The 27,107-nt window shown below is 32.8% G+C and overlaps 1 protein-coding gene across 3 annotated transcripts in view; it reads right to left on the bottom strand.

The window, feature by feature from the left end:
- The window catches only part of APC7 (anaphase-promoting complex subunit 7), a 109,965-nt gene that overhangs the window by 34,231 nt on the left and 48,627 nt on the right, over window positions 1-27,107 (bottom strand). For all 3 annotated transcript variants that reach the window (XM_085823730.1, XM_085823732.1, XM_085823731.1), the window contains exons 9-12: window positions 23,096-23,184; window positions 18,744-18,858; window positions 1,548-1,689; window positions 29-129 (exon numbers count right to left, since the gene is read on the bottom strand). In XM_085823730.1, coding sequence (XP_085679856.1) covers window positions 29-129; window positions 1,548-1,689; window positions 18,744-18,858; window positions 23,096-23,184 — 447 coding nt within the window. The remainder of the gene's footprint in view (window positions 1-28; window positions 130-1,547; window positions 1,690-18,743; window positions 18,859-23,095; window positions 23,185-27,107) is intronic.

Below are 27,107 nucleotides of genomic sequence, written 5' to 3' on the forward strand. Positions count from 1 at the left end.
TACAAAATGGTATTTTTAAAATACTCACAGTTAGAGCTCGTGCAGTTTGACCTAATTGTTTACAGGCACTGCTGGCAATAGCAATTGCTTCTCTGGTTCTATGCAATGCTAAATAACATTCAACCAACCCTAAAAAAGTAGATTTTTCAAATTAGTACATAGACTTCAAAGAAAAATTTCAATTAAGAAATGTCTTTACAGAATTAAGAACATACTTGCTGAACTAAATAATAACATTGTGTTGAAACTCTTAAACTGCATATAAAATACCCTCTATTATAGTCTCATAAAGAAAAGTTATATTTTTTGGCAATTCATTAAACTACCAACTGTATTAGCCTTTGGTGAAAATTTTTTACCATTTCAGCACTCATCGTGTTTTCTCCACACTATCTACTATAATCTGTCAATGAATTTTGGCCGCTTTCATGTTTTAATTCAGAAAACGAATTACAGCATGTATTTCCCAATAAAAAAAAATTCCAATTGCCTGAGACATTTCATTAAACTGCCAACTGTATTAGCCTTTGGTGAAAATTTTTTACCATTTCAGCACTCATCGTGTTTTCTCCACACTATCTACTATAATCTGTCAATGAATTTTGGCCGCTTTCATGTTTTAATTCAGAAAACGAATTACAGAATGTATTTCACAATAAAAAAAAAAATTCCAATTGCCTGAGACATTTCAAAACATTTCATCTTGACAATCTTGGCAACAGCATGTTGGCACCTTGAACCTTTTTTTTTTTTTAAACATATGCACAAGCAAAAGAGCAGAGATACCTTAAATTTTTATCACATTCATAAATGATAAATTTTTGAGGAATTTGTATATAATCTAATTAATAAATAAGCATATATTAATTATGCATAATAATCTGTTAATTAAAACAAAGAATTTTACAACATTAATTAATAGCTATTACAATAAAATTTTCAACATTTCTTTTATATACTGTGAACAATAAATAAATACACAAAATGAAATTAAAATTATGAAATGAATTACAATATAGAGGTTCAAACCCCTCCCATCAACGGCAACATTGTTATCATTTGGATCATAATTTTGTTTCATTCCTTTATTTTTATTAATTCAAGTAAAGTACATTAGATCTAATTCCTGCAGCTTCCTTCCATTTTTGATTGAAGGTCTCTCAGCTCATAGAATCCAAGGGTTTACTCTCCTACCATCAAACTCTTGAGAGAAATACTGGCTTGACAGAAACCTTTTTAATTATCCCTTGATCAAATGTTTGATTAACTTTCAATTTGCAAAACGTGAAAATAAAAAAGAATTTTCTTGCATTTCAAATGAATAGTCTCATATATGCTAAGTAGACGACTTCTATTACCAAAAAAGAAGCTTTGCGTGCACATAAAATATAAACTAATTAAAAAAAAATACAGGATAGTTTTTTAAAGATAATTAACTCAAAGTACTTCCTATATATTATTACTTTATGTTATAACTTTCTATGTTAATTTATATTTAAATTGCCATTTGCCAAATAATTTAAATATGTAACAGATAATTTTTTTACCTTTATGAGCTTCATATCTGTATGGAGCAATTTTATAAACCTCACCAAAATTCGTAATTGCATCTTGAACTTTTTTTAATTCAAGCAACACAGTACCTTTTAGCAACAATGCTTCCACATGTCGAGGATTTAGAACACAAGCCTATAAATGTAGATTTTCAAATAAAATGGTTTATCATAAAACACAGTTCAAAATACAATACCAAATAAATTTATCAAAAATACTACAACTGTTCAAAATATAAAGTGAAAAAACAATTTTTTTTTTTTTTTTGGTGCTTTAAGAATAAAATTTACAAGTAACAGAATAACAATAGTAATAATAAAAAAGAATACTTTTTGGGGGTACTTTCTGAATATTTACACTCCTACTGAATAGTCGTGAAATTGATGGTCACTCTGGAGGGAAATGTTTGGTTACTTTTATGTCTATATCAATAATGTGTCCAGTGAAGAACAAATTTTTACACTTTTACTTTTTGATACATGACACGGATACTCTTGTTTTTTTACCTGTTGTTTTCCACACGTACGTGGCGAACCATTTCTCTAAAAAAAGAATATCAGAGAACTGCACAAACTCACCGCACATCTGCCATGATAATAATCACCCAAGAACAGTTGAAATTTCAATGTACATTCCAACATAATGAAAATAAAAAATCTGATGTGGATGCCCCGATCTACTTGTAGGACCTATTAAATTATATACATATTTTCTAGTACTTCATTAAAACTTATTTCCTCAAATTACTCTAACTTAATTAAATGATTCCCTTGAGGCAAGATGGAAATTACATAAAAAATTGCAAATTTTGAAATTAAATATATCAGTCAGTTTTGCAGTATGAAAGGCAAAATTCTTCAATTTTTATTTTTACATAACGAGTATGAAACTTTCCCAAATTTAAAACACTCTGTAATTGTAAGTATATGATTGTAAAAATAAAAGCCAGATAAAGACTACAAAGGAGAGGTGCACAACTAGATGTTACAGCAGTACCATATACAAAATTTCAATGTTCTATGGCTAATTGTTTTTCAGTTATGTGAGATACTTATGTACAGATGTCATGAAAAATCCATTTTACAATCTGCTTTGGAATAAAGAGTTCTTTGTTCAGTCCGTGCACACAGACTTCACACGAAAAAATAGTCAAAAATGGATATTTCTGCTGAAATCTGATAACTGAAATTTTTTGCCTTTACAATACTTCCTTTACTTCACACAAGGAAAACTAAAAAGAGCAAACTCCACAGTTACATTATTTGTTATAACTAGAACAGACGCACTCAATGCAAAAAGAAATACACTGGTGAGCAAAATTAATTTGAAGGTTGCTATTTATATTTCTGGCCATGTCAACAGTAAGTGTTGCTAAGTGACCACAGGTGATTCCACTTGAAAGTTTGATATTTTTAAGCATAACTTCTTAACATTTTGATATTTCAGTGCAATTTGTGTTATTTACAGTAAATTGAAAAACTCATCTTGGGCAAAAAATGGAATTGACTTGTGAGCATTTTTGTGAGATTATTTTTTATAACTTTCAATGTTGATTATCAAGACAAGAGTGCTTCAATGAATTTATTTCTTTATACAGCGATAAAGCACCATCCTACAACACTGTAAAAAACTGGTATAACAAATTCAATCATTGTCGATGTTCACTCCAGGATGAATTTTGTGAAGGTTGTCCAAAATCGGTTGTTGCGCCAGAAAATATCAATGCTGTGCGGGAATTGATAAAGCAAGACCGTCATGTGACATACCATGAGATTTAGGCAACTTTGACTATTGGTATGCCAAGCATCACTAAGATATTATATGAACATTTGGCCGTAAAAAGGATTTGTTATGGTTGGATCCAGCATAATCCAACAAACTTTCAATAGAAGGCTTGTGTCGGTTGGCGCAAGGAAATGTTAGAAAAATATGTTCAAGGTGCATCAAAAGTTGTGTATATCATCTGCACAGGTGACGAATCATGGATCTATGCACATGAGTATGAAACAAAACAGTAGTCAACTGTATGCGTTACCCAAGATGAGCCAAATCCAACAAAAGTTGTTCGCGGAAGAAGGACATCGAAGCAAAAGGTTGCCTGCTTATTTGGTATCACTAGTCACATGGCGACAGTGGCATTAGAGCAACGCAGGATGGTTAATTCCGAATGGTACACAACCTTTGCTAGAAGCCATCGGAAAAATTAGAAAAAAGCAGAAGAGGTGAATCATTCTTCGTCATGACAATGCAAGCTCTCACACATTGGCTAAAACAAAGTTTTGATGGGCTGAAACACTGAATTGATGGGTGATGTACAGCGGTAATTTTTCACCCAATGACTTTTTTTATTCCCACACATCAAAAATAAATTACATGATCAGCGATTTGTGACACCCGAAGAAGCATTCAAAACACATGTTTTGGAGTTACCTCGATCGGAATGGAAAAAATGCTTTGTAAATTGGTTCAAATGCATGAAAAAGTGTATTGTTCTTCATGGAGAACATTTTGAAAAACAATAAAACCAATTTCGATCACAAATATTTGCTTTTTCATTGTTAGGCCAGAAATATAAAAAGTAATCCTTGTATTTTGAATTTCTGAAAGACTAATAAACAGATTTTAATTGAATTTGGTATGAACATATAATAGAGAAAGAATTGTACCATTCAAAAGTTATTTTAAGAGAGTATGATTAACATTAAAGTTCATAACGCAGGGACATCCAAAATCCATGCTGTGATATCACACTGAATATGGAGTATGGTCCCCTCTCACAGCCTGACAGATCATGCAGCATGATGGCACAATGGGCAGAAGGCCGCTGAGTATCCCTGTGCCACTTGATTCTACTCCAACAGAAGGTAATTCTCAACTTCAGAATGTTTCTTGGAGGGAGATGGCGAGATGAAATTGCCCTCCCAAGAGTGTCCCAGACATGATTTATAGGGTTAAGATTAGGAAATCTGACAGGCCGATCAAGACACCATATCTTCACTTTCCAGGTAATTGTCATAATAATCATAAGGTAATCGTCAATGTAATGCCTGCTCAAACCATTACACCTCCACCCCCATAATCATCCTTTTTTTTCCTGATGAAGGAGTCATAAATCATGTTCCAGGCTCTCTCCAGATACAGGTATATCAAGAATCAGTATTCAGGGTGAATCTCGACTCATCTGTAAAAAAGTACAGTGCTCCACTGAAATCTGGTCAAGGCACATGGTGTCTGCACCATGATAAACATACTCTTTTGAGCGCTGCAGTGAGCAAAATGAAAACAGCAGATACTCTGGCTACAGCCTTATCTCATGAAGCCTATGGGTAACTGTAAGCCGCTAAACTTGGGTTTTGGTGGCACCATACAGTTCATGTGAGATCTGTGAAGCTGTAACAGTCCTGTGTTGCTGTGCTGAAAACGCCAAATAGCAATCCTCATTCGCCATAGTGGATTTTGGTCGACCTTGTCCAGATCTTCTTGATATCAATCCAGTGTTCTGAAACTGTTTCCACAAACTGCAGATGATACTGGACATTACATACAGCTCTGTTGTCCCCTGTACTTGTGACTGGCTAGCCTCCAGTCTGCCAACAATTTTTCATCTCATACCATCATCCATACATTTGTGGCTACTCATTTTAACTGAAACCTTTTAAAATTTATTCAATGCTTCTGACAAACACAGAAAATATCATGAAGGACTATGAGCACACAAATCAGCAAAAACCCCTCATGTGCTTATATCCCTTCCATAATCACAGCTCAGCAGATATACATGTGTACACCTAAGTTTTCGACTCTGAATATCTTTATAATTCTTCAATAGCATAATTAGTACCTTTGATCTGATACTTTTTGTAAAAACAGACATAATTTTCAAATTCTCTTAATTCTGCATATGAGTTTACTAATAAGAATAACAATTACATAATTCTGCATACGAATTTACTAATCAGAAAAATAACCACTACATATCAAAAGCACAAACCTAGTGCTACGTGTATACTTGGGTTGGCACACAAATAATTTTGGCGACACTGTGAGTTGAACAAATAATTTGGGGGGACTTGGTGTGTTGCCTCATCAATACGTTTTGTGACTTTTGGTGGTGGTGCAAGTAGACAGAAAGTACCATTTTTTGTTTTTTCATATTGCTTATATTTTGTATAATTCTGAAAAGTATCCATCCTTTTATTAGAATATTAAATAAATTTCCCACAGCCCTTTCTGAGACTGAATTAATATAAACTACATATGACAGGAGCAGTTAAAGAAATCTTTGATAATTAACTTGAGAGTTCTGAAAAGTACAACAATTTTCAATACATAAACTACTCAATTAAAAACAATACATTACAGCAGTGCTTCTAAAAATTTTTTGATTCTCAGTGTCTTCGCTGAATCCAGATTTTTCAAATGCTCTCTCTGTCAAATTTTAACTAGTATTCTTTACAAAATAGTCGATTATTTCTGCATAGTTTAGGTAACAATAAATAAAACAATAAATAAAATTTTCTGAGCTATAGCACGTAGGACTGAATATCAATCTTTTACTGATAATCAAAATTCAATTAATTCCAAGCTGCTAAATTTGTTTTAACGCATTATCACAAGACAGTGATTTTTTGTTTCTTTTCCTTATTTTCATTTATTTATTTATTTGGCAGCAGCAAATTCAAATGAAGCAGTGGGATGAGAATCCAAGTAAATATATCAATATTATAAATTTGAAAATATTCCTCTGCTCTGTTGGACCAGTCAACAGCAGCACCTTTCGTGTTTTTAATTCAGATGGCATTTACTTTCTTTAGTGATTTTGCTTATAAACTTAAATGTGTCAATCAATCACTGCCATTTAGCTTTCATGCATCAAGAAATCAAGCTAATGTGTGGTAATATGGTGGAAAAAGTTTATTCTCATAATTATACTGAATTGAAAACTGGAATAAAATTATGAACACCATATATTTTGCAATGTTCCAGTGAGTAAGTTGTGACTGCTGAGGACACCTTGGCATACACTTTGGTAACCACTGCATTACAAAGCTCAAGTACATAAACAAATAATTTATTTGTTAAATTAATCAAATACCTTACTTTTACATTGATAATTTGAAAACATTTTCATAAATGGCAGCAATATTTTTTTTAAAAAAAAGCTTTTGATTTATGGTTATTTATCTCTTATTTTTCATACTTAAAATTTTCTAACGTCTTTATTTAAATGCAAATCTATACATTGGAGATTACCTTTCATGCAGCATATTTATTTCTGAAAGTAGCTCTGGAAAACTATTTTTAATCCTAATAAAGAATTTAAATGTAAATTAAAATTAGACAGAGAAGCAACTTTAGATTATTTAATGGCCGAAATTTTGAATAAAACTCTAACAGTTGACGACAATTAGGTTCTTCTTGCTCAAGAGAAAAAAAAGGGAGGGGCTATGTGCAAATGCTTTCTAAACTAATGCAATTTTATTCAAAATCTATGTCAACCTCTTGCTTTTTTGCCTAATTTTAAATTTTGCATTGATGTGCTTTTCTTCTAATTTCATTTAAATATCAATTTACAAACCCCTTTATTTACCCAACATTATGATGTTACAGAACTTCTGAAAGACATTTTTTAAATATCAATATTTTAAACTAATACTTACAAAATTTTTTGAAGAAAAATAACTTGAAAAATTCAATATTTATTTTTTTCGACTGAATTCCTTAAACTATTTTAATTAGAAGAATCGATTATATGCTTTGTTTTTCATCTTTCTTAATCCTTTCATGATTATTACTATTCTTACTACACATACCTGTTATTAAAAAAAACGAAAGCATTAAAAAGCAAAGGGAGGTAAGAAATGGCCAATACATCAGTAAAAAGGAAATTACAGATTATAAAAAGAGTAGATGAAGTTCAAAAGAGTGTTCACATTGCACATACATTTAGTAATGAATGAATACTGGTAGTAATGCATTTGTAATAAATAAATACCAGTAGTAATAGTTATTATAAATGTAAATTAATTAAAGAAGACAAAAGAATGCTCATACTACTGATGAATAACTGCAGACATAAAGAAATTACTTCTCAGTATGTCTTAAAAATCATGCCAAAAATCTGCTGCAATTACAATATTATAAGACACACATTACATATTTCTAAGGCTATAAAAAGAAACAGTAAGAATGAAATTTAAAGTTCTACTAAAGAAGGCCACTATTGATTTTATCAGTTTCAAATTAATGAAAATATAAACAGTACTAGATTTCCTAGCAAGGAAAAAAGCATACTGTTGTTGCTGAAAAAGTGTACTGCTGTTGTACTGTTGTTTCAGAATTTATGAAAGCAACACAATTTCTTCCATATAAGGCACATTATTTAGCAATAGTGGATATACTGGATCAGCTATATATTTTATTGAAAAAAAAAATAATAAAAATAAAATATTTGCAATTTTTGCTCTAAAGCAGGGGTCTCCAAACTACGGCCCGAGGGCCACATCCGGCCCGCGGACAGATTTTGTCCGGCCCGCGGAGAGCTAGCATACTTGAAAACTCCTTTTAGAGAACATATTTTTTATAGCAAATTAAATTTAGTTTACTGAAGTATTCTAATTTTATGTTGAATAATTATTAATATGACATCTACATTGATATGGTCATGGGCTAACTACTCATAACATTGTTGTAGGCTTATTGTTATTTTTTTTGTGATAAGTTGGATAAAGAAACACAGAATTGTAATGAGTAAAGACATGTATAATATGCAGAAAATTTAACTTCAGTACATAATAACTAACAAATTATTGAAATGAATCCAACTAACATTTTATACATTTTAAATAAAAACATAACTTATAACAAGCATAATGACATATGAAATACTAATGAGATTTATGTAATTGAGATTTTCCACTGACAATAGTTTGTAGCTGTGGACTAATTTTACTTGTACCAATTATTAAAATAGATTTAAGATGCTCATCAGTTAATTTAGATCTGTAAACATTTTTTGTGTACTTCATTTTGGAGAAGGTCTTCTCACACAAATAAGTAGTACCAAAAACAGAAAACAGCCCACGAGCAAATTTATGCAAATTATCAAATTGTGTCAGTGGAAGACTCTTATAAAATTCCAACAAAGATGAGTTTTGATATTTGTTCTTAATTATATCAATGCACTGTAGATCAATCATTTCCATTTGAAGTTCCGGGGCTAGGGTTTCAATGTCAGTATCAAAAGGATTCTGAAAAATCTTAATTTGATTCGCAATGGCATCAAAGTCCGAGAAACGAGTATCAAAATTTACTTTCAAAGCACTCAAAGTTTCGATTGCAAAATCGATAGGAAACTCAGTCTCAGTGGTGTGGCTGAATATTTCACATGTTTTAAAATGTGAAAAACATTTACTTCGTAGTTGTGATTGAAACAGTATCAGTTTCTTCCGGAATGATTTGATATTAGTGTATAAATCAGGAAGATGCTGGTTTTCTCCTTGCAATCTCAAATTCAGTTCGTTCACATGTTTTGTCAAATCAACATAGAATGCTAACTTCCACAGCCATGCGTTGTTTTGTAATTCAGTAAGAGGGCGATGCTTTTCATTCAAAAAAATTTCGATCACTGCTCGAAGTTCAAAAAAGCGCTGAAGGACTTTCCCACAACTAAGCCAACGTACGGCAGTATGATAAGGTAAGTCATTTTCTCCAATCTCTTCAATAAATTGTCGGAATTGTCGGTGATTCAACCCAAAAGATCTAATAAAATTAACAGTTGATATGACTGGTTTCAGAACTTCAGACATATCCAAACATTTTCCGCACAAGGACTGTTGATGAATGATACAATGTAAGACTAATGGTTTTGAACCACCGTCATTTTCTACAGCCTTTGACACAAGAGCGACCACTCCTTTATCTTTCCCACTCATGTTTTTGCCTCCATCAGTTGTAATACATTTCAAGTTTTTCCATCGAAGGTTCTTTTGATTAATGGCCATTTCAACTCCTTTAAAAATATCTGTACCAGTAGTTGTGCCATGAATACTATACATATCAAGAAGTTCTTCATGCACTTCATAGCTTTTATCTACTCCTCGAATATAAATCAACACCTGAGCAGTATCTGACACATCCGTTGACTCATCCAAGGCCAAAGAAAACCACTCAACATGTCCATTTTTGTCGAACAGTTGAGAGGATATATTTTCAGCAATGTTTTCTACCCTTCGAGCCACAGTGTTTGCTGACATACTGACAGTTTTTAATAAATTTACCTTTTCAGGGCATATTTCTTCGGCTACTGCAATTATGCATTCTTTGATCATTTCTCCATCGGTGAATGGTTTTCCACGTTTTGCAATTTCAAGAGCCACATGAAAGCTGGCACAAGTTGCAGCCTCTTGTTCAGTTTTGAGTTTTGTAAATGAAGATTGCTGCGATTTCAATCCGCGTTTCATAGCTTCGAATTTTTCTGTCCGCAAACTCCCTGTATATTTTGAGTAATTTCGAAAATGTTTTGTTTCATAATGACGTTTAATGTTATATTCTTTGAGAACGGCTATGCTTTCATTGCAAATCAAACATAGCGCCTTGTTACTGGACTCAATTACGAAATACTGAATGTTCCACTGATCTTTGAATTTTCTGCATTCACTATCAATTTTTCGCTTCTTTTCCATACTACTAAATCACACACAAAAGCAACAATTCAAATCAAAATACTGTTACAAAGATGTCTTAAACTTAAACACGCACAAACACGTTTTAAGGAGGTATGCACTATTTTATTCCACAACAGTGTCATAGGAACTGACTTCTGTACGTGCTATTAGCGCCATCTGTTAGTGATGGAAGGTACTACCTATTTCCGCTTGTGTCCACCAGATGTCGTGTCACGTTACTCCTCATGGCTCGTACTCTACGACTAATCTAGAAATTATAGATAATGACAGGAAAATTAATAATATGCAGTGCTGCCGTTTTGCGGACTTTAGTCCGATTTGCAGCCTTTTTTAAACGTTGCGTACTTTTTCGGACTTTTTTATTCATCAGTGGACTATTTCACTTTTTACCACCGGCAACAATGATAATATGGTTTTGGCCCTCGGAACTTACTGGAGTAATCAGTATGGCCCTAAAGCTGGAAAGTTTGGAGACCCCTGCTCTAAAGGGATCGCAACCATAATCATTTGGTGAGCACTGGTATAATTTTTTTGTTATGTGTCTTAACTTAGGCAAAAAAAAAAAAAAAAAAAAAAAAAAAAAAAAAAAACATTGGTACCTCCTGACACATTGTTCAATAAATTCATTACAGATCAAACAATTAAGGCAGATATTTATGTATGGTGAGATAAAAATAACTTTTTTAATTAAAGGTATTCAACAGTTCATCATTACATCAGACAATTAATCATCATAATATACACACACAAAAATATTAAGCATTTTAAAAAAGTTTTTTTTTCGCTTTATTTCTTTGTTTCCCATCACACACATAAAGAGACAGATATGCACATATTTATTTATTTTTAAATTGAATGTATGAGCACAACCCAAGCTATTAAAAAATGTATGCAGCTTTCCAGAACTTACACTAGTGTGCAAAAATTAAGGACGAGACGGTTTTTTCAATACAGTCAAAAGTCGTTAATCCGGACTCGTCGGGACTTCGGCGATTCCGGATTATCGATTTTTCCGGATTATAGATCATCAGTTTAAATCTGGTAAGATGGAATGCAAAAATTACAAAATTAAAAATATGAAACCGTAATTTATGAAATAAAGAACAATTATGATCTAAAGGGTATCAAAATTTACAAAAAGAAAAAGCTTAATATTTATTTGTTTACTTTATTAAACATTTCCTTCAATGTAAGTTGCTTCGTTTCATGTGATAATACTTTCTCTTTAATTCTATTAAACAGACATAATTTCTTGTTTAGTTACAAAGTTCCGCTGTTCAAGTCCTATAATTGCTGTGTTGAGAATACCGAATGTTTTCGTTTTCAATAACCTCTGGGTCACTTTCTTCACTATCGGAAGCGAATTATAATGACGAGGAACTTGATTTAAATCATATCAAAGACGGAGTACATCGAGACGAAATACTAAACTTAGTACGGAATTATAATCCAAATAAAATAAAAACATCTGCTCTGAAGATAAGGATAGTGTTGACAGATCAACTTCCAATCCGCGGCGTGAAATTCATAAACAGATTTCGGATTTCAAAACATACTTTCGCTTTGTAGATACAAATTACATATTAGTAAATATATATCGGAAATTCTATTTGACATAATCTTTCTAATCTATCATAATATAATAATGACGTTTCTGCCCCCACCTCTGCCGCAGAGCAGCGTGAAATTGATAAACAGATTTCGGATTTCAAAACATACTTTCGCTTTGTAGTAAATATATATCGGAAATTCTAGTTGACATAATCGAAAGTTCAAGCTTACTTTTATAAAATTGCTCTAACAGTCTGCAAAAAATAATAAGCCGGATCCAATTCGAAGATTAAGGAACAACGCAATCTGCAACATTAACTGAATTAGATAACTTTAGCTTAGCGTATAACTCCGTTAAACATTATACGCGCATGCGCACAAACACATTCGCAGCCGTAAGGGTCTTACGCGCTCTCGTAAACGCCTGTGCGCATGCGTGAACGCGAAGCATGCGCAGAAAGTTTGTAGCTTTGAGGTCCGGATTATAGATCATTCCGGATTATGGGTGTCCGAATTAAGGACTTTTGACTGTATAACTTTGTACAAAAGCTTTCCAAATCAACACATTTAATACCGTAAGATCCCCAATACGTAAGGACATGAGTAATGTAAGCAACACTTACTAAAAGAGAAATCAGAGGGATAAAAAGAAGCTTTATTGAAAAAGTATGGAGCGCAATGCGACTGAAGGCAAAACATCCCTGTGATGGGTGTCCAGCAAGAAACATACGGTCTTTAATAGGGGATATGATCTCCCCTGACTGCTAGGCAAGTTTCCCAGCGTCTGCCCATGCTGAGAATGAGGGTGTCAATGAGTTGTTGAGGCATAGCTGCCCATTCATCTTACAGCGCCAATCGAAGCTCCGGAATCGTTACTGGTGGTAAGGTACGAGCTGCCAAGCGTCTGCCTAGAAAATCCCATACATGCTCGATGGGATTGAGATCCGGAGATCGTGCCGACCAATCCATACATTCAAATATCCTCACTCTCTTAGAGCTGTTCGGCAGCTACTGTGCGATGACATGGTGCATTGTCGTCCATGAAAAGGAACTGCGGACCCATAGCGCCTCTAAAAAGATGCACATATGGAAGAAGAATCTCGTTACAATAACGGGTCCCGTTGACTGAACCTGCGTCGAAGATGTGAAGGTCTGAACGACTACCAAGCATGATGCCTCCCCAAACGAGAACACCGCCACCTCCATACCTGTCCCTTTCAATGATGTTTGAGGGATGATTGCGGCTTCCTCGCTCTCTCCAGATGAGTATGCAATGAGAATCGCTACTCAGACTGAATCTGCTCTCATCTGTAAAGAGTACTCGTCCCCATTCATTGTCTCTCCAATTCCGGTGTTCCCGGCACCACAGAGAACGCTGTCATATCCTTCTTCTTGGGCATGTAGATTCTGGATATGCATTTAATTCCTACCATAGGTGTATCGTAATGTGGGCCTTGCAAAAACCAGCCATTTCAACGGCACAAAACTTTATTAACACACAAAATAAAATAATAAGTACAAACGATTAACACACAAGTATAACAGCGTATTTTGCATCTAAGCTGACATACAACACGTTTCCTTCGTTACTTCGCTACTACCTACTAACTACTCTTCTCTAGTAAGCCTCATGAGAGAGAGGCGTTGCAGGCCGTTTGGCTAAACTGCGCATGCGTGGTCATCACGTCATGACACCTCCCCTCGAAAAGATTTGATTGCGTCTTTCAATGACCTGTCAAATCCACATATATAAACATTTCTTGAAACAAAATAAAATAACATTCATGAAATTTTCTAACTTAATTAACCAATTCTGACCATTTTAAATTAAAATTGCTTCAACATAAATTCGGTAATCCTATTCATTTAAAAGGATGTAACATTCAATTAACTTTTCAAACTTAAATCCTTCACATCATAATCATATAAGCAGTTATCCTATAAATGAGACAATACAAATCAATCACTTAAAATTAAACATAATACTTTAGCAAACCCTGGCTAAATCTTTAAACCTATTACATAACGTTAGAAAAAAAATTAGCATTTTAGCAAAAAAAAAAAAAAAAAAAAAAAAAAAAAAAAAAAAAAAAAAAATCAAACTAAACAATCAAAATGTCTTACGGTTGTCATACGGCTCATAACGTCAGTCATGCTTCACTCACTGGGGAATATTATCATGTCATTTTAAGTCACGTCATCAATAAACTCAGCATAGTCTTTTAGTCTACACATAATGTTATGGTTCCATTTTGTTGACACATAAACTACCGGATGTGCATATTCACTCTCCGACTCAACAATTAGCTCTAGCTGCAATAGCTCATCTATTTGTCGATCAACTTCATTTCTTAGAACTTCAGGTATTCGATACGGTTTCTGCTTTCTTGGCATACTTCCAGGTTTCAGTTTGATGCTGTGTTCTCTCACATTGGCGATTTTCGGAATACCAGTTCTTAGGTTCTTATGCCTTCCTAAAATTTTCACAAGTTCTTTCTTCTTATGCGTTTCAAGCTGCGTAAAATCACATTCTTCATTAGAATAGTGTTCTTTTGCTTTCCATGGAACAATTCTTGGAACGTTTCCAACTTTGCCGAAATCAATATCTGTATCGTATATCACACCGACATTATTCACAGCGGTATTGAACTCTCGTATCTTGTTTGCGTGAACATGCTTCGATGAATTGTCAGGCATTTGTACTATGTAACTTTAGTATGCTTTTTGATGATCGTAGCAGGTCCCGTCCATCTGGCATAAACTTTGTTTTGGCTATCAGGGATTAAAACTATAACCCTGTCACCTTCCTTGAATTCTTTATGACGAGTCTTTCGGTTACGGTAGAATGCATAAGCTTGTTGCTTTCCAACATCTGTAAGTCCTGCGTATTCAGCAGCTTTTTCCAATTTCATCTTCAAATCATTCAGATAACATCTTTCTTGGTTTCAGGTCAATAGAACGAATATCTCAAACATTCGGCTGCCTTCTTGGTTCGCAGGTGACTTCCCCATAAGCTAGAATGAGCAGTTAAGTCCATGAGGAACAGGAGTTTCATTAGTCCATGACGATTTCAAAATAGACAACGGGCCATTAGGACGTCTTCCATAAAGCATTTGGAACGGACTAACACCAGTCGTAGCATTAGGAACTTCTCGATAAGCCCAAAGTAAGTATGGTAGATGTTTCTCCCAATCTTTGGAATGTTCCCTAACGGTATGATGTATCATTCCCTTTAAAACAGCATTAAATCTTTCTATCAGGCCATTTGAACTTGGATGATAAGGAGTCGAGAACCTTGGGGACGATCCTTTTCAAAAACTCTCGGGTCAACGAAGCAGTAAAATTAGTTCCTTGATCTGAAGCAACAATCTGAGGAATTCCTGTGCATGAAAAGATTTGCAACAATGCATCGCATGTTGCTTTGGCATTCAAATTCTTCAATGGCACCGCTTTGGGCCACCTTGTACATATATCAAAGCACACAGAATATATTTTAACCTCTACAGCTCGGTTGTACAGGTCCTAGGATATCCACATTAATTACCTGGAATGGTTCTTTACGACGTGTTACTGGCGTAATCGGAACTTCATCAAAGGGACGCTTTTTCGCTTGAAGTTGACAAGAAGTACAAGCACTGCAGTATTCATTTACATCTTTCTTGGTTTCAGGCCAATAGAACAAATATCTCAAATGTTCGGCTGTCTTCTTGGTTCGCAGGTGACTTCCCCATAAGCTAGAATGAGCTAAGTCCAAAATTTGTTTTCTTCTTTCTTTGGGAACGACTAACTGGTAAACTCTTTCTCCTAGAACTTTATCTTTATAATACAAAAAATTGTCAATAACAATAAAGTTATTACTTATGTTCTTAACATTTTGCCAGCATGTTTTTAAAGATGGGTCATTCATTTGTTGCACTCGAAACAGTTCTGAATCCGAAACACATTGATCATGTCTCGTGCTACCTTTGGAATCATCCTTACCTGTATCTTCATATACAAGAGCACAACATTCTATTATCTTAACAGTTTCATTACATTTTTCATTAATTAGGTTTACCCTATCATGGTTAAGTATTTCCTCAAAATTTTCAGTTTCATGAAAAGGCATTTCACTGAAACTATCAGTAGCAATGTTTACATTTCTACATTCAAAATTAAACTTTCTTTTATCATCTCCCCTTAACTCATTAAAAGTATTTAACGACAAGAGTAAATCATTACATAACTTATCCACCATTGCACATGTTATAAAAATAGGTGACATAAATTTATCATTTTCAGAATACATTACTAAAGGTAGGTTAATGAGAGGAGCTTTTAAAGCTTGCCCGAAAGCTGACGTGAGGATAATACTTCCATGTGGTGTATTATTAATTCTTTAACTTCTTGATTCGCAGTAAAATATTTAGAAGAAATCTTTGCAGTTACAGCGTTAGAATTATTCTTAATTTCTTCTTTAGCAACCCTTTCCTTATCTTCATGCGACAATATATTATGATACTTAGAATTACATTTTAAACATTTTAATTGAGAAGGGCAATTTTTTATTCTACGGTTCCTTTCGAAACAAAGAAAGCACCGATTAGAAGCCCTTAAACTCTTTTTCCTTTCTTCCGGAGACATAACGCATTTTTCCGAAGCATGATTTTCGCTTTCGCAAAATAAGCAAGGGGAAGTTTGAACAACTGCAATTTTGCTTACGTTAGGAGAATAGCTGGCGCCAAATTTGTTGGCGTTGAATGAATTCCGAGTGTGGAAGTTGTTTCGCTTTTCATTTGGTTGTGAATGCCTTCCAAGAGAATTAGCGTGACTCTTAGAATAAAATAAATTTAATGAAGTTCATTCGCGACTTTCAATTTCCAGTTTTAGAAATTTCATGAGGTTGTCGACATTAAAAGTTTCCTCATCTGCGTTTTGACGAGCAAAATCAAGCGTTATATCCTGAGGTATGCATTTCATTAACAAAGGGTATAGTAACTTTCCATATGATTCGGTCTTGACCCCTATCGAATTTAGTGACCTTACTTGTACGTTGCAGGTATCATATAATTCCCTCAAAGAATTAATGTCATTAGAACTTCGGACAGGCCGTAAATTTAAAAGTTTATGCATGTAAGAATTAATAAGGAGATCTTTTCGACCATACTTCTCTTTGAGAATTTTAAAAGCTTCGTCGTAGTTTTCTGGAGATAAAGAAAAGCCTTCTATTGTTTTTAAAGCTGCACCGCCTAACAGGCTACGCAAGTAATTAAACTTATCTACTTTAGATAGTTTTTCGTTTTGATTTATTGCCGTGTCAAAAGAATTGTAAAATGTCTGCTACATTTCAGCATTCCCATAAAATTTATCAATCATAATCTTTGGCAATTTAACATTATAGTCAGAACTTTTAGCGACACCAGAAATAGATAAATTGTTACTATCATTAGAAGAACCATTAGAAACTAGCGAATTATTGCTATTTCTTTTTTCTTTCAATTATTTTGTGCCTCTAAAGCTCCATTTCGCAATTTTTTCTTCATATTCCAAGGCACTTTCGACTTCGGTTTCAATGTCATTAACATCAGTCAAAGTTTTAATTTTTTCGTCTAACGCTCTCAAAGAAATAGCTTTTACTTTTAAAATTTCCAGTGATTCTTCAAGGTCTTCAAGGTTACCGAATGCAATTAATGATTTAATAGCATTTGTTACATTAGTAATGGCTGAACGAATAACTTTCCGTTCTTTCTTAGATTTCGTTAGCTCTTCAGCCATTTTTGTAACCTTGAATTCCACTTTACCACAGAATAAATTGAACAAATTTCTTACCTTTCTGAAGACTCACGCATTTATCCGTGAACTTTGCAGAATGACATATCCTCCTGTTCTGACACCACTGTCATATCCTTCTTCCTCGACGTGTAGATTCTGGATATGTATTTAATTCCTACCGTAGGCGTATCGTAATGTGGGCCTTGCAAAAACCAGCCATTTCAATGGCACAAAACTTTATTAACACACAAAATAAAATAATAAGTACAAACGATTAACATACAAGTATAACTGCATATTTTGCATCTAAGCTGACATACAACACGTTTCCTTCGTTACTTCGCTACTACCTACTAACTACTCTTCTCTAGTAAGCCTCATGAGAGAGAGGCGTTGCAGGCCGTTCGGCTAAACTGCGCATGCATGGTCACGACAAACGCCTTCTCCGATGGGCAGGCGTTAGAGGTACACACCGTACAGGGCGTCGTGCAAACAGACCACCACCATGCAGTCTTCTGGCCACGGTAAAACACGATATTGGTCATCCAGTCGCCTGTGTCATGTGTCTAGCGATTTCTCCCGCTGTCTGCCGCCTGTTTCTTCTGGCCTGTAAGGCAATATACCGGTCATCTGCGGGTGTGGTTCCTCGTGGACGACCACTACTAAACCCCCGAATAGCTGTTCCTGTAGTTTGAAATTGTCTCCAAAGTCGTGAAACAATGGTGTGAGCAATTCCGAACTCTGCAGCCACACTTGTCACACTGCGGCCTTCCTCCAACTTCCCAATGATTCGACCTCAGGTAAAAGCATCCAGATGTCGTCTAACAGATTGATTATTTGCCATTTCTCGCTGAGGCAGCAACTCAGTGTGATTTTAACTGCTATACGGCATGCAATCTCTTTGCCAGAAATACTGATCTTACACCGACAACATGCTTTACACTACTCAGACACTTCCCCATTACGTCTACCTGCATATCTGCGCATGTGCTACCGTACATCACCTTACTTAATCTCCTGATTGGTCTTTCTGTCCGCTCTACCTCTTCGTTCAGCTGATATGCTACTTTTTCGACTTCTTCCTTAATTTTTGCACACCAGTGTAGTTCATCAGAATTAACTACTGTTTAAAAGTTTAGAATCAAATTATAAAAGGAAAAGAAATGCATTCATTAATCTAATGAACTTAACAAAAAGTACCTTTTGGGCAAAATTCACGGCTTTGGTACCTTTCTTTGCCACATAACAGAAGTATGCCATAGCAATCCATGGTTCAGGAACATTGTCATTAATGGAGATCAAATGTGCAGTTAAACTGTAAAAAAGTATTTCAGAAGCATTTAAGTTTGTGACACACATATATATAGGGGGAATCATTTTTTAAATGAAAGAACCATTTGAAGATGCTTATTTTAAAATTTACGCAATGACATACAATTCTAAAAATTATCTAGAGCTTTCTAAATATGCTTTTAAAAATTGAAAACATTGTTGAGGTAACACAATAAAAGTTCAGGTATTCAGTATTAATGACACAAGTTAAAATTACAATTTTAACAATTCCAATACAGTTAATTAAAAACTACACTTCATTATTTCAGAAATTATAATAAACTGATATTGAAAATACTTTAGCTAACCTTTTTTGTCAGACGCACCACATAAATTTTGTTTTAATACTCACTGTTTTGGGACACAAAAATTACAATTCTAATATTATATCTGATACAGCATATGTAAGATTGAAAATGCATTACTTCATTTAAATATTGAAGTTGAACAGCTATAATTCACAATTATGTGTTGCCTTATACTTTTTTTAATAAGTATTAAGTTTTATAGGCCTTTTTTTATCTTATTAGGAATAGGTCATTCTTCAAGGTCGGTGTGCAGTCTGCAGATATAACTTAAGAAAAAAAAAGTCATCAAATGAACTTTCAGCAAACAATTTTAATAACTTACTTTCACTTTTGTACATGTTTCAGTTATTACTCACAATACTGTGCATCAGGTTTAACAGACAGCTTGTAAGAACATTAAATATCATGAACATTAAAAAGTGTGCATATTGATAATGCATTTTTCTCATGTTTTGTAAATGAAGTTATTATTTATAAGTACTATGTACATCAGGTTTTTATTTGTAGCTAAACTGCATGACAACGAAACAAGCATTAGATACTAATCTATGACTGCAGTGAGTAGTTTCCAGTTTTAATTTAATAATGATATGGAATTGATGAATAATTCTTTATTTAATTATTGCAACATGTTATAACTTGTATGTTGGTGGTGTTGGACATATATGCCATGAGACATAAACTGAAAAAAGTAAAAAACGTGAGATTTTTTAATAGGTTTCTCGTCAAGTCAATACTGTTGAAAATGTTATATCTCTAAATGCATCAGTAAAACATTTATTTTGAAAGGCAGGATATACAACAAATTTATAATTAGAAGGTAAAATGATTCTAGAGATCAGAATTTTTATGAATTTATACATTTTTAATTTTATTTGGAAGATGTTATACATATTTTTGATAAAATAATTTCTTTTCTGTGCTATCAAAATAGAATAATTTACTACATATAAAGATAACATATGAACATACATCAGTAGCTATTATTAACTATTCAAAGTTTATTTTTTATTTTTCACATTATTTAAATATTAATTCCCATTTTAATTTCATTTATCTGATTTTTATACTTTAAATATATATTTATTTTCATTATTTAGATAATTCCTATTCATGAGGCAAAGCTGGATTAACACACTTTGACTTACCTATGTTTTATTATTATTATTATTTCTTTGAAAGCATACAGACTCCCCGTGCACCACATATGTACAACACGGGGCTTACAGAAGTAAGTTAACTGAAACATTAAAAGTTACATGAATACCTGCCAACCTCTAAAGATAAAAATTCAGAAGATTTCTCCAAAATTCAGAAGAACACGAAGAATTAATATCATGCTTTGATATTAAAAAAATAACAATTTATACAAATAGAAAAAAGAAAATTGTACTTGCATTAGTAAATCTCAATTAAGTAGTAACTAAAAAATTTATTAGGAAACATAAAACAAGAACTTAATGTTACACAAAAAAATTATTGCATCGAATTTAGAGTGCATTTTTTGGCTTTAGCCAAAAATTCTTTGGAAAATTTCCTATCATAACAATTAGTTTCCTCATAACATTTAGCAATTAAAATGTTTTCTAGAGGTTTTGGTGAAATTGAAGAACGAAACATAGTTTTGTTTTTCTTCACAACACTGAAGACTCTCTCGCACTCAGCATTACTATGTGGAATTGCGAGAATAGCACATAAAACTCTTGTTAGTAGTTTGATATTGGGATGTTAAGTTGTTTCAACTCATTAATTACCAAGGAGGCAATATTTTCCCCCATAGCGTCTCCATTTAAAATGGAAGACGCAAAAGATAGTTTTCATTTCATTAGGAACATCACAGAAATATGTGACAACGATGGGATAAAGCTTCCAATGGCTGTCGTTGCTGCCATTGATGACATCGGCATCCGAATTTGTAGCTGAATTAAAAAAAAAAATCATCCACTTTCTTTGACGTTGTCGAAGCCAAAGCATTAACTCCATGCTTTTTAGACTTAACATGCTTCACGATGTCGCTTCTTCCACCGTGACTTATTATGAAGTCACACACGCACACGTTGCAAAATGCATAGTTATTTCCTTTGAAGGATTCTTTAATTGTTGGAAATTCGGCTTTGTAGGCAGGCCGAAAATATTGAGAATACGGTTTTTTTTTTAACTCATTTCGTAACAACGACGTATTAAGAAAATTTGTAGCACATGCAAACAAAAAAAAAAAAAAAAAAAACAGAATGCGACAAAATCCACGCTCGCTGAGTCCGAGCTGAGTAATTTCCTTGCTGCTGAAGCGAACGTGAAAAAATAATCTAGCACCCACAAAGAAAAGAGTGGGAGAAACCGCAGGTTACTGGATTCGAAGTAGTTGGTAGTTGGCGGTAAAACACGATGCAATTGGCAAAAATCGCTGAATTGGCGAAAAATTCTAAAATTTCGACAAAAATCACTAAAAACACTTGAAAAAGGAAAAAAAAATCATAAAAAATGGATTATGATCGTAAAATCGTAAAGACAAACTCGTTTTCATAAAAATTACATGTATAAATAAAATGAACAAAAGCAGAGAAAAGCAGTCTGGAAAAACAGTTAAGTTCACTGGCCAAGTCACTCCGAACATTTTCAAATCGTTCTGTAAGCATAATCTAGGGCCATCAAATGTAGGGCATGATAAAATTAAATATTCCACATCCTGAGGCACTCTTTTTGAACATTCACATAAATTATTTAATCTTAGATTAAATCAAAACAGGTAAGTTACAAATTTTTTAAATTTGTATTCAAACAGCCAGATAAAAACTGAGTCACTTTAAAATTTATAGAGAGGAAAGACTCGGAATGCAGTCTATGGTAAATAGAAGGAAAGAACATTTTGATGACCTCAGCATTACAAGATGAAATATATTCCTCATTCGCCCCATAAATTTCGCAAAATGTTACAAATACAACAGGGAGGGGGAAGACTAATAATCCTTTCAATATATATTGAAATAAATTAATGAATAAATAAAAATGAAAAAAAAAAAAAAAAAAAGATCTGCCCACTCTAGAAGTTCAGTTTGTATTCAAACGGCTTAAAATAAGTTTTGGTGAATATCTCTACTTGTCCACTTCGAGTCCTAATTTGAAATGACTGCCAAAATACTGTTGTGTGCATACAGGTTCACAATAGATTGAATGCAAATTTTTCACAGAAATACTGATACAGGTGTTCAGAGTATCACAGAGTACAATCAGTAACTACACTTCGAAATACTAAGAACGTTAAACACAATACAATGCAAAACGCATCTAAAGACAAAGATATTTTAATACTTTCTCTTTACCCGGAGATATTTCAATACTCTGAACTCACACTGATCTAACAACTCACACTAACAATAACTGAGAGCAGACACTCTCTCTGGCCTTATATAGTTTTCACCCAGCTGCTAAGATATTTCTAGCACACTCTGCTTCTTGGAAGGCAATATGAACGTTGAATTATGGTTACAGCTCAATATAATGATCAATTATATTAATTCAATTACAATACCTATTATGGTGATACAATACATATGATGTGGTAAACGGACTAGACCAAAATCTCGCCAAGTTTGGCAATTTTGGGCGATTTCTCACCAAATTTGGGGACAAAAGTTTGTCACAAAACCATATTGCCAACACATTTACTCAATGTTAAATGGATTTGCCTTTGTCTTTTTACTTTTCCACCACAGCTTGTCTCTAGACTTTTTAACGTTACATTACACAGTAAAATATAATTCCACATTTAATTGCACTAACATCATCTACCTATGTACAAAATTCATAACAATACATTATATACTTAAGATGTAACAAATAAAAATAAAAAACTAAAATAAATTTTAAAAAAAACCTGGAAAGAAAAAAGGAAATTTAAAATTGCAGAATTACCTTTCTAATTCTTTCATTTTTTTCTCTTTTGCTAATAGTGCTGCATAAACATCCATTCCTCTCACTAACAAGGGATCAGAACAATGAGCCTTAAAAAAGAGAAAGACACAGAAGTAAGCCATACATTATACTTCATTTTAATTTAATAAAGGGTTATAAAAATAATAAAAAAAAAGTATCACAAGAGTTTAGAGGTTACAATGTCTGTACAGTTCACTGTTCTGCTACAAAATTGGACAGATACATAAAATAACAAATTTTGAACAGGCTTTTATATGCAAATGTTTATTTTAGTTAGAAATCGTTCAATTAATTCAATTTATCTAAAAAATGTACATCTAAAGCACGAAAAAGAGTTTATACCCTTTTATCTCATTACTCTTGCAATTACATACAGATTATCCTTATAATCATATACAAATATAAATTTTTATAAGGAAAAGCAGTGCACTAACTCAGTTGCATTTTAACACTAGACATTATTGATTAATCATTTGTTTAACTACACAGAAACTAAGAATATTTATTATTTACATCTAATGCTGTTTCTCATATTTCATGCAAAAATGCAGTCCTACTGTAATGAATTCCAATAATGCAGAAGCATCATTAAATATGCGAAATAAAGAATAAAATTTTATGAATTCACCAAACTTAACATTTTTATTTGAAATGAAATAAATTTGAAAAAATATTACAAGTTTTAGTATTTTTGTAAGTAAATTCGTTGATTATATAAAATTATAAAAAATTAAGTATTACATTAATTTTTTCATACAACATTAAATAAACTATCCTAGGTCCCTATACACATGTGTTAACACTATACTGTGCCTAATGATGAGACATACACTGGGAAGTTAAGTAGTATCATCCAATGCATGTTATGATCCAATAAAAGGAACATGAACTCTTATTAAATATGGTACACCAACTACTACTCTCAAAATGAATATATAACACAAGCTAAGCTAAATCTGACATGAAATCAATGCTCATTAATGAGCATTTTATCTCTGAGGTTTTACCAAGGTTCTTTAATATTAAAGGTTAGGCGAGGAACGGAAAAAGCGGGCCATTGGTTGCTGGTAGTGATGTCACCCGGGTAACAAGATACATGGGTCGGTGCGTCTCCTACATGATTTTGGGAATGGAAAAAATGTAAACTAAAGCAAAATGATCATTTTATATGTGGTAGTTATAATAACCTACCGGAAATAACGGTTATATTACTTGTTATATTTGCATTTTGTTAAAGCAAATGTTTATTTTATACACAGAATTCGTACGAATGCTGAAAATAATTGTAAACATTACATCCTTAACTAGTGGATGGTGGGCTTTAAAAATTAGTTCTTTAAGTTTTTGTGTTTTCAATAAGAAATTTTATAGATATACGTTTTATAACATCAGTTTATAAAATATATGTTCAAAAGTTTAATTTATTTTAAATTAAATCTTTTTAAAACAAATAATTAATAATTTTAATTAAAGATTTAAAATCCTCCTTGCGCGCTATTTTTCCATATTCTTTCCTAATTTTTAAGTTTGTCCAAGACTTGACAAAGGTTTCTGTGTATCCGTTATTGAATATGATGGATCAGAACTTTTTAAAAAGGATTTTTGTGAACTTAAACCCAGTTTTCGGAAAAATACCTCCTTCTGTTAAACATTATCACAAGTTTAAACTTTTTAATAACCTCATATCCCAAAATGCATACACAGATCTATTGTAACATATAACAAAATAGTTTCTTCCAAATATAATTTATTTTTGACTAAAAATAAGACGCATGGAGCATTTTCAAGACATACAAACTGCGAAAAAATTTTTTTTGAGAAAACCGAGTTTAAAGTTTTTCTTCAAACTTACCTTTAATACATGGTCATGAGAAACAGTAATTTAACTTTAAATATGAATATGTAGACATTAGATAACATTTTCGTATCATTTAACTATTTTTAATCTTATAATATTAATATGAGAAAAATAAACATATGGCAAATTCGTTCGTGATTCGAAGTTTGAAGATTGGATTGGATAATTTAATTATGGCAAAGCACACGAGGGCTATCTGCCTAAAGGGAGGGATGCCTTCGTGGAGGACTTTCTAAGCGAAGTTTGAGGTAGAAACAATTTATGCATTATATCCAATGAAATTTTTAAAATTCACTGGCATCATATGTTTCACCTTCATTTGTTAGATTTACATTATCTTTTAATATTTTACAATATTTTTTTACTATTTCTGTTTTTTTTTTTTTTTTTTTTTTTTTTTTCCCCAAGCAGGTAAACTTCTCTTTTTGCTTTGGTTCAAGCGACGTTGATCATGCTTTTTTGCAATGAGTAGAGAAAACAAGATTGTTTCCTCCTGTTCTAGGCCTATAGCATTCACATAAACAAAGTTAAATTCAATACTGATATTTTTAGCCTTTTTTTCAAAAATAAACACTTCTTTTGAGCAAATATATAAATTATTACATCAGTAAATAACTGTTGAAATACATTTCTTTAGATTTTTCTCCAGAATTTAAAGAGCAAAGTTTACATTTTTTACACATTTTAAATGCTTGTAACTTATTTAAAAATTAGAATATTTTAACTCGGATTTTTGCATATGATGTAGTTACGTAAATGGAATATTGTGAGAGTAAAAAAAAAATTCAATATTTCGGGTGATTTTTAGCTATTTTAAAGTCCACCGTCCCCTTAAAGGAAAGCCTTAGAAAATGAGAAATGATATTTAAGTTAATTAAGGGAAATAAATGTTGTAAAACAAGGTATTTTTGAATATTTTTGTGTTGGTCTGCATTAAATAAATCTTGTTGAATAGAACACATGAAGGCATAACTCTAAAATCATGGTAATAATATGATCCAAATGTACTTTCCTATTTACTTTCATTCCTCATGCATTTTTTTTTAATACAAATGAACTTTGACATTCCATCAGAAATATATGATCGTGATTTTCAGTTTAAATTACATAACTCAAGCAAAAATACATATAAAAAGATCTAAATCAACAAATTCATATTTAGTTACCCTAAAATTCTACAAATTTCTTAATATCACATCCTTATACTTTTAAATGGACTTATCACATTCTTTTAAAATTACCATCATCAATAAATTATTTTTACTTATACTAATTCACTTCAGATTTCAGCAGAAGTGCATATATTTTCAGTATTATCTAAATGGACTCTTATAATCCCTTACACTCCTAAGATTCCTATATAACATTTATCCTGGCATGTTTATTTGCTATAGCAAATAATCTTCGATTTTTCACGCCCTGTTCTTGAATCTCGGTACTTGAAATCGGTTTTCGGTACTTTTCAAAGTAACGGTTACTTGAGTAACGGGTATTTTGTACCGGGTACTTTTCTGTACCCGTTACTCTCGTACCGGGTAGAAGAAAGTACTGAAGTTGCCCATCACTAACTACAATGGATAAAGTATGCTGTGAATGGAAACTAGAATATGGAAGAATATCTTATAGAGTGTGAATCATGCTGTAAGTAGTGTAGATCTAACTCATGTGTGTACACGTAGTGATTGCCAGAATACTACTTCACAATATGTTATCCTCAATGAGAAGTTTGATGGTGAAATAGTTCTTATATAGGTCTATTTTTCTTGATCTGCTAGATTTTTTGCTCAGAAACCAGAATGTTGAAGGCTAAGTGGCAACAATGGATAATTCCTTTCTTCTGTCCCATAGCTAAAATTCAGAACTAGCACATTTCTTTTTAGCATGATGAAATGTCCATTCATCAAGTTCATTCCTGCATGGTTTGAGGAAATGAGAGTAGGTGAACTCAACTGGACAAACCGAAGTCCCATTTTCAATCCATTTTTTAACATCTCTGGAATCAGGTGGAGCATAAGTTATGAGCCAGAACAAACTGGCCACAAACCAATATGTAGCTGTTCCCCATACACAGTTTTGCACTGTTCCTTCCCATAGTGGAACAGTGCAAAACAATCATAGATGCTGACACAAACT

This window comes from Stegodyphus dumicola, chromosome 9, assembly GCF_044657685.1.
Source record: "Stegodyphus dumicola isolate Sdum_Otavi_A_Nest chromosome 9, ASM4465768v1".
NCBI lineage: Eukaryota > Metazoa > Arthropoda > Arachnida > Araneae > Eresidae > Stegodyphus > Stegodyphus dumicola.